A 9,259-nucleotide genomic window follows, 5' to 3' on the forward strand; every position below is an offset into this window, starting at 1 on the left:
GGCTAGTTGTAATTATCTGTTTTAATCAGAATCTACTGAAAATAGAAGCTTCTGAGATGATGATTGTGCATATTATTCTGTGAGTACTAGGATAAGTCATTAGTAGTCAGTTAAAGATTATATCAGTTTAGCAGCATACTAAGGTATGTTTTTGTAGCTAGTAGTTTCTACTACCCCACTTTAAGTTCTGGGCAGACCACTCTACTAGCCACTGCTCAGGAGTCACACCAGATCCATGGAACACATCTAAGTCTCCTGTGGCTAACCTGCCCTTACCTTCACTCCCAGCTCAACATCTTTGAATCTGCCTTCAGCTTAGTTGCTCAGTTACCTTTACTGCCAGCTCAACACCTCTAAATCTTCCCTCAGCTTAGCTGCACTTCTAATGTTCCACCTACTCTCCTAGGCCCAGTTGGGGAAGTGGCCAATGGCCACTCTGTTGACGATATCACAAGACTGGTGGCTTTTTCTCCCTCTGAAGCATGGCAGATCAAATTTTCCTCCTGCATATTCTAGCCAGCCTGTCCTCCTTCTAGCCATTGGCTGCTAGCATCTTTATTGATTGATCAAGAACCAATTGGGAACAGGACCTTCAGAGTTCACAGGCAGAGCCCCAATCAAAGCATCAGAACTACTCCCAAAAGGTTTTTCCTAGGGTCTACCACCTGTCTAGACATACTCAAATCATAGAACATGATAAAATAGAAGAGTCCGAGGCAGTGGGATAAAGGTACTGAGAAGAATGATGTATGAGAACAGAGACATTCTCTCAAATACTGGAAAGCCTTACTATTTCAAAGTAAATACAATAAGTTTGACCCTTTTATAGTTATGAAGAACATCTGTCTATGTAGACAATGCATGCCTCATGTCTCATTGCTTCTGACCTCTTTCTGGGGCCATTTGCAGATATGATGAAGTTCTCTTGCTTTTCTGGATTCTGTGTGTACTTTCTTTTTCTGCAAGTGATGGTGTCTTCAGGTAAGTTTACATTTTTTAAAAATAAAATTCTTTTAAAATAATTTCAAATTTTCCTTTGTCATTTCATACACATGTATAGTGAATTTGTGTTCACTTCCTTTCCCTGGTCATACCCCCTTTCTTCTGCTAAATCTCTTCTTCTAAGCAAGTCTCACTCCTACACTACTGAAAAAATGATATTCCTTGCCCCAGAAACCAATTAGTTTCATCAGATCCTCTGGCATGTGTGGGGGCTCTTGACCCCCTCTTTTATCATGAGAAATTACTGATGCATTTGGTAATGTGTCATGATTGTGTTTATGATCACAGCTTCCATGGCTGCAGGAGTACATCTATTATATCCAAGGGTTATTTTTTTGCTACACATCTTATCATGATCTCTCTCTTTATTCATTCTGCCCCTACTGCTTCTATATTTTTAGAGCCTTAAAGGGAATGATATAAATGTCCCATTTGATGCAGAGCAGTCCTCGATCCCACCATCTTGGCCAGCTAAGGAATTTCTGCATTAGTGAACACACCTTGAAACTTAGAGCTTCTTTGATGAAGGCAGAGTTCAGTGTTAATCATAGATAGAGGAAGAGACTTGAAGATAACTTACTTACTCTTTTCTACTCAATTATTTTCTGTGCATGGAATCTAAGATTAACTTCCATGTGACTCCTTCTGCATCTAAGAAGCAGAAATTCCTCATTCTAGTTTTATAACAAGAAAAATGCTGAAAAAAAAAAAAAAAAAACAAACCTCAGAAATCTGAAATTCGTTGTAGCTCCATAAAAGTGAGACAACTAGAAGAGCAGGAGCCAAAGGCAATCTCTCCTGATGTGAGGTGTTTCTCTGAGGAATTCCACCACAGTTTCCAGAAAGTGACTAATTCTAAGGCCACAATATCCTCTGAAGTTTCAAAATAGTTGCATCTGGCAGATTCTTTCTCCATGATTGTTTTTTTAAAGTAGAGAAAAAAATTGTTAATGCTTTCTGCTCTACAATCAGCCACAGTATATCTCTAAGGTACAATGAAATAGTATTGTGTTTTCAAAAAATAATATATTGATGGACTACAGGGATTAAAGTCAGAGCGGAACTTTTGGAGCAGCTAGGTAAACTTGGCAGTGTTTAGTATGTATGTTTTAAAACAGAGTATATATAGAGAGGAGGTCATGGCATCAGACTTATTTTGGTATTTTTTGCTCTTCCACAGAGAAACTGAGGGTAACTACCCCCACAAGACACCTGTTAGCTAGAGTAGGAGGCCAGGCTGAGCTCAGCTGCCAGGTGATCCCACCACACAGTGTGATGCATATGGAGGTGCGCTGGTTCAGGAGTGGCCTTTCCCAACCTGTTTACCTATACAGAGGTGGCCATAAAATGACTGAAGAAGCTGCTCCTGAATATGCAAATCGTACAGAGTTTGTGAAGGAGGCCATTGGAGAAGGCAAAGTGTCCCTCCGAATTTATAATATAAACATTTCGGATGATGGATCTTACCAATGTTCATTTAATGGTAGTGGCTTCATTGATGTGGCTATCATGAACCTCAATGTGACAGGTAAGTTGTTTGTGGAATACAGTATACCAGTGTCTTTGTGCCCAATAAATGAATCACATGCTAATTATGTTGTGATGTTTGGTTTTCTTTTTTCATATTTTAAGTTTATAAGTACTAAAGTTTTATTATTCGTCTAAAATAATTAATATATTTATTTTTAAGGTAACACTGAAACATTGAGGCGTCCATATAAACTAGTCATTGTCATCTACTAGTTCCAATCGTATCATAGTTCCTTTTGAAATTTTTCTTTTTTTTAAAATTATAATGAATTTACATAATTATTTTCTTCACATTTTTCCCTCCAAACCCTCTGATATACCTCTTATTTGGGCACATGCTAAGAAGTGATATACTGGGAATATAAGGTAGATTTACTTTTATCTTTGAGAATTCTCCATACTGATTCCTAAAATGATTGCACCAGTTTCAATCCTACCAGTGATGAACCAGGGTTACCATCCCCCTGCTCCCAATCCCCCAGTTTCAGCATTTGTTTTTGTTTTTTTTTTTTTTTTTTTAATCTTTGACATTTACATGGAGTAAGATCAAATATCAAAGCTGATTTAATTTGCATGTCCTAAATTTGCAAGGATGATAAACTTTTTTTTTTTTTTTAAGATTTTATTTACCATTTATTTCTCTTCTTTCCAGAACTTTTGTTCAGGTTCCAGGCTCATTGTTTTGAAAGGATCCTTTGTTTGTTTGTTCCTTCCTTCTTTCCTTTCTCCCTCCCTCCTACCCTCCTTCCCTTCCCTTCCTCCCTCCCTCCTTCTCTCCTTCCCTTCCTTCCCTCCCTCCCTTCCTCCCTTCCTCCTTCCCTCCCTTCCTTCCTTCCATTTGTTAAGTTCTTTATTCATTGTTTATATGAATCTCCTGTCAGATGTATTGCTGACAAAGATTCTTTCTCATCACCTAGTTGGTTGTTTCTTTAGTGGTGCAGAAGGTTTTTAGTTTCATAAATGTCCATTCATTAATCGTTAACCTTAATTCCTGGGGAAATGGTGTAGCAAAGATGAAGTGTTTTCTAAACCTCTGTCATGTAGCAAACTGGCTATATTTTCTTCTTGTGTTTCCTGGTTTCATGTTTATGTTTTTGATCTACTTGAAATTAGTTTTTGTGCAAGGTGATAAATTCTAGTTTAATTTAATTCTGTATGTGACCATCCAGGTTCCCCAGATACATTTGTTGAAGAAGTTGTTTCAGAAAATATTAAAAGATTATAGTAATGAGCAAAAATAATGTATCCAACTAAAAAATACACTATGCAGTGGATAGACATCAAATGCCAACTGGTTACTCTAACTTGTAAATCAAATATTATATTAAGCCATCAAAGTTCTGAGATGAACAAACTATTGTTTGTTTGTTTGTTTTTTTAATCCTTGAAATTGTCCATTCAACTTCAACACAATATTCTGATTGTAATTTTTTCTCGTTTTCTCCAGCAGTTGGATTGGAGACAGAGATACATGTTCAGGCTCCTGATGCTGATGGAATCATGGTGGAGTGTAATTCAGGAGGGTGGTTCCCAAGGCCCCAAATGGAGTGGAGAGATAGCAAGGGGGCAACATTTCCGCACTCATTAAAATCATATTCCCAGGATGAAGCCAGATTTTTCCACATGAAGATGACTCTTCTCACAAACATGTCACAGGGCAGCATCATTTGCTGCATTTTCAACCCTGTAACAGGTGAAGAGAAGCAAACAAGTATCATTCTAGCAAGTGAGTACTGTCGTCTGGTTTGGCTGTTGATCTGGAAACAAAGACAAAAATAAGGAGGCAATTAACATTAAAAAGGCTTATTTTACTATGGAGTTCCTTTGGGTTTTAGTAAGACAGGTATTGTCATGTGGTATGATGAGAGTTTCAGAAGGCAAGTAGACAATGACAGTCTATAATAAAAACACCTTGATTGCCATTGAGTTATTTTAGTAGACATAATATTTTGTGTAAATTTAATAAGATATATTTTTGGTAACAAAGAATGTTGTTGATATATTTGTCTACTTTTATTATTCTTATTTATATTTTATGTTGTTTATATTTTATCTATGTTTTTATCTGTTATGAATATGTATCTAGGAAATGAATATATAATTTGCATCATGTTTTAAATTTTTATTTCATTTAGTTGTGTGTGTGTATGTGTGTGTGTATGTGTGTGTCTATGCACAGATGAGGATACATGATGGTGCATGTGTAAAGGTCAGAGGACAACTTTCTTGAGTTAGCTTTTTTTCTCCTAGTTTGGGTATCAGAGTTTAAACATGGGCCCTTAAGCTTTGGTGGCATAAGCTTTTGTGGCACAAGCTTTGGTGGCAAGTAGTTTTACTTACTGCACCTTCAACTTGTTGATTTTTTATTTTTGTCTATTTTTGATTTTGAGAAAAAAATATTACCATGTAGCCATGGTTGCCCTGTAACTTGCATAATTTTCTAGCCTGGCTTTGAATATACTAAGATCTTCATGTCTATGCTCCTAGAGTGCTGCGATGAAAGGTGTGTGTGCCTGTTGCCATTTGCATGGCTTTTTTTTTTTTTTTTTTTTGTACATTGTGAATTCTAATGAGTTTAAGCAAAAGGTTTTTACCATTCTTTTTTTTTTTTTTTTTTTTTTTTTTGGTTTTCTCAAGACAGGGTTTCTCTGTGTAGTCCTGGCTGCCCTGGAACTCACTCTGTAGAAATTTGCCTGCCTCTGCCTCCCAAGTGCTGGGATTAAGGATTAAAAGCTTTTACCATTCTTAAATAATAATCAGTAGTATTCTTAGATTTTATTATAGTGCTGAATGATAGTTGACAGAAGCCAGGAACATCAGTAGTAACATGCAACTAAAGTGCAGACTGCTTATTTTTGTTTGTCCTTTGGAGGTGTAATATGTGAATGCCAAAGACAAATCAGAAAGAACTTGTATATAGTGTATATAAAAACTATCTTTGGCTAACAAGGCTCTGTATATAAAAACTATCTTTGGCTAACAAGGCTCTGTATATAAAAACTATCTTTGGCTAACAAGGCTCTGTTAAGGATGATTCTAGAAGAATGTTTTGAGCATGGGATATATGTACATTACATTTCACTTCTCACTTCATGGAACCTTTTTTTTTAATACCAAGAGCAAAGGTTCTCTCTCTCTCTCTCTCTCTCTCTCTCTCTGTGTGTGTGTGTTTGTGTGTGTGTGTGTGTGTGAGAGAGAGAGAGAGAGAGAGAGAGAGAGAGAGAGAGAGAGGTTCTACAAATTCTGAAGAGATTAGAGATTTCCAGATATTTGTTTAATATGTAGTAAAATATATTTTAAAATGATTGCAAGGTGACAAAACTGAATCTGACACAAAACTTAATGTGACACAGGGACATTGTATAGTGAATACATCACAGACATCAAATTCCAGTACTTTAAGGGGAAGAATATTTAGGTTCAACAATTGTCCGAACCATTGATGCTGTTTATAGTGTTCATATTGACTCTAAGATATTCTGTCCTTTTTTTTTAGATGAACTTTTTAATCAGGAACATATTTGGATGAAAAGTTTAGTTTCCATTGCATGGATAATATTAATTGTATATATTCTATTCATAATCTGCTCTTCCTGCAGAACAGGTAATTATGTGATGAAGGTAGAATAATGAAAGTATCTTTAAGAAATTTGATTTCAAGCCATGTGAGTGTTAAGTAAAGCTAGATGACATTGATCTTCCAATGTGATGCTTGTCACAAGCAGGCTCATGACATTTCTCATCTTAGAAATGTTGAATTTCACATCAATAACATCGAGATTCCCAAGACTTGACTATTCTTACGTATTGTGTCTACTGACAAGCCTTATGGCCTTTTAGTTCCCATAGTCACTTCTATAGCTCTAATGGAGCATGCAATGAAGTAATAAAATAAATGAAGAATTAAAATTTGAAAATAAAAGGAATAATTTCTGTTTCCAGAAGTAGTTCAGCTCAAAATGCAATAGACTCAGCTTGTGCTGATTCCAGTATAGATCTCCTGGTACAGCAACTTTATCCGATTCTGTCTTGCCACTAGTTACAAACCAAACTTTCAGATGGATCTCTGCTAAATAGATTAAGAGGGCATGAGATAATGCCTTTCAGGTAATTGCCAGTAGGTTAATATACTACAATCATGTACTCTTCATTGTATATTCTACCCTTCTCTGTTCTAGGGTGTGCATCTGGACGCCTCTCTAAATGTTTTCGTGTGGTGACTTCCTGGCCTGTTCAAGTACTGCATTTCATATTCTGTACTGGAATACTTTTTGGTATATATTTACCTCACCGCCACAGAGGTAAATGGAATTAGTAGTGGTGGGATATCCCTTAGTTGATCTCATTTTACCAAAAAATTGTTTCCTGGAGATTTAGTTATGTAAGCATTTCATCACTATTAGGAGAACCTGTACTTTTGGTGACGTCTCACAAGACCATTTTCCAGCATTAAGATTGCAGATATCAAGACCTAGAGCTGCTCTCATTGATTCCACAATGGTTTCAGCTGTGCTAGACATCAGAGCTTCCTGCTCCTTCTGCCACAAAGAGAAAAACAAGTACATGATCAGAAAATATGATCAATGTCCAGTTAATCACTTTTAATAAGTGTTTGTGTCACTTAATTGTCATTATGAATCCATGACACAAAGTCAAGTTTTAGATTCTATTTGGGACTCACAATTACATTGTAGCATGCTTGATATTAACTTTTCCCAATTATTTCCATTGCTAATATATATCCTAAACAAATAGGCACTTTAAGGAGATTTATAAAACTTTGAAATCTTTCTATGGGTGCATTTCTAATAAGATGTTGCCATTATTTAAAAGGGAATTAATGATTTATATAATTATGCTAATTGCTTTTGATGCTTTGGCAGGTCTCCATTATTTAGAGGCTTACAGGGAAATTCGTGTAGAGGAAAGTTATCACCAATCAGAGCAAAGAAAATTTTCATTATTTTATTTTATTTCATTTTATTATTTTTAGCATGACTTTCCAAGCAGAAGTAAGAAATTCAGTTATAGGGGTTCCAGACCTTCAACATTTTAAATTTATGATCTTTTATTCATTAATAATTACTGGTTCTTAATATATATGTTTATATATAATACATAAATGTAATCTGCTGAGTTCACTAAGTGTTACTTATATGTATATGTGTTTTGGGCTAAGCATTTGGTATTTGATAAACTTATCAGAGGCTTCTCTTTGTAGAAGACTGATTTTTTTCTCTCTGCAGACAATAGCCTACAGCTCTTAATTTAGGGGTAGGACCTTGGGGGAATCTCTGACAGCTATGTTGGCACGTGAGATGAGGTTTTCATAGTTCCGATCTTGTTTAAGAAACCTATTGTTGTGGCTTCCTGAGTGCCTTAGCTTCCTAATTGTTAACTCTATAGGTGTGCATCACAGTACTAAGCCCTAGTTAAAGACATTTGATAGCATGCAAAGGAATACTAAATATTATTTTAAAAAGTTGAACCTATAGTACACAATCTCACTTGTTTCCTAATTGTGTCACCTTCTTTAGTCTTGCTTTCAGATCCGCAGTTTCACTTATACAACAACTGGTTAACTAAATTGCTGATTGTGATACTTTTTCTGACAATATGGTTTGCCTTGCCAATCATTGTCTTATTAAAACAATCTCAACCCAACAAGACTGACTAAATAGGAGAAGAACAAGGATGGCATCATGGACAGCCAACCAGGATTGGGAAAAGCCCATGAAACTTCAACCCTTTATAGAGAACAACCAAGAAAAAGCTGGGAGAAGGAGAAATGATTTCCACAGGGAAGAGCTGCCAACTGATTGTCCAGTGTCAAAACATTAGCCCTGAAAACATAAACATATATACAAGTTACATTATGCAAGCTAAACAAGTTATATTTGGGAATATATTACTATATTTATTATGTGTATATTATATATATCCACATGAATATATGTCCATGCAATAAAAAATATTGAAAAATGAGGCCTTGCCTTTGAAGGAGGGATTTATGGGGATGTTTGCAGGGAAGAAAGTAAAAAGAAAAATATAATTAAATTATAATCTTAAATGTTATCAAAAATCTTTCTAAAAAGAAAAAAAATATGAGAAAAGTCATAACTGAGATATCCTACTGGTTTAGATTTAATTTACATTTAAAAAATATTGTTTATTTTTATTAAACTAATAAAATGTATTTTAAAATGTACAAATCAGTATTGGCATTTTTTAAGTCATCAAAATAAGTTATAATAGTTAAATGCCTCTTTAATATACATGATATCTTTTGAAGCTAAAAGTAATATGCACTCAACCAGGTTTCTTTTTTTTCAATTTTTTATTAGATATTTTCTTCATTTACATTTCAAATGCTATCCCCAAAGTCCCCTATACCCTCCCCCACCCTGCTCCCCTCCCCACCCACTCCCACTTCTTGGCCCTGGCATTCTCCTGTATTGGGGCATATAAAGTTTGCAAGACATAGGGGCCTCCCTTCCCAATGATGGCCTACTAGCCATCTTCTGCTACATATGCAGCTAGAGACATGAGCTCTTGGGTTACTGGTTAGTTCATATTGTTGTTCCACCTATAGGGTTGCAGACCCCTTCAGCTCCTTCGGTACTTTCTCTAGCTCCTCCATTGGGGGCCCTGTGTTCCATCCAATAGATGACTGTGAGCATCCACCTTTGTGTTTTCCAGGCAAAGAGATAGATATGTCAGGGTCCTT

At 35.8% G+C, this 9,259-nt stretch overlaps 1 protein-coding gene across 1 annotated transcript; it reads left to right on the forward strand.

Annotated features, from left to right (window-relative positions):
- The first annotated feature begins 911 nt into the window (after window positions 1–911).
- Window positions 912–8,324, forward strand: LOC110323554 (selection and upkeep of intraepithelial T-cells protein 7-like). Its single transcript, XM_021200837.1, is given in 7 exon segments — window positions 912–981; window positions 2,183–2,530; window positions 3,980–4,258; window positions 6,029–6,136; window positions 6,711–6,833; window positions 8,070–8,191; window positions 8,193–8,324. Coding segments are annotated over 7 exon segments (1,182 nt in total).
- Window positions 8,325–9,259: the final 935 nt, after the last annotated feature.

The sequence above is a fragment of the Mus pahari genome, chromosome 6 (genome assembly GCF_900095145.1).
Source record: "Mus pahari chromosome 6, PAHARI_EIJ_v1.1, whole genome shotgun sequence".
Lineage (NCBI taxonomy): Eukaryota > Metazoa > Chordata > Mammalia > Rodentia > Muridae > Mus > Mus pahari.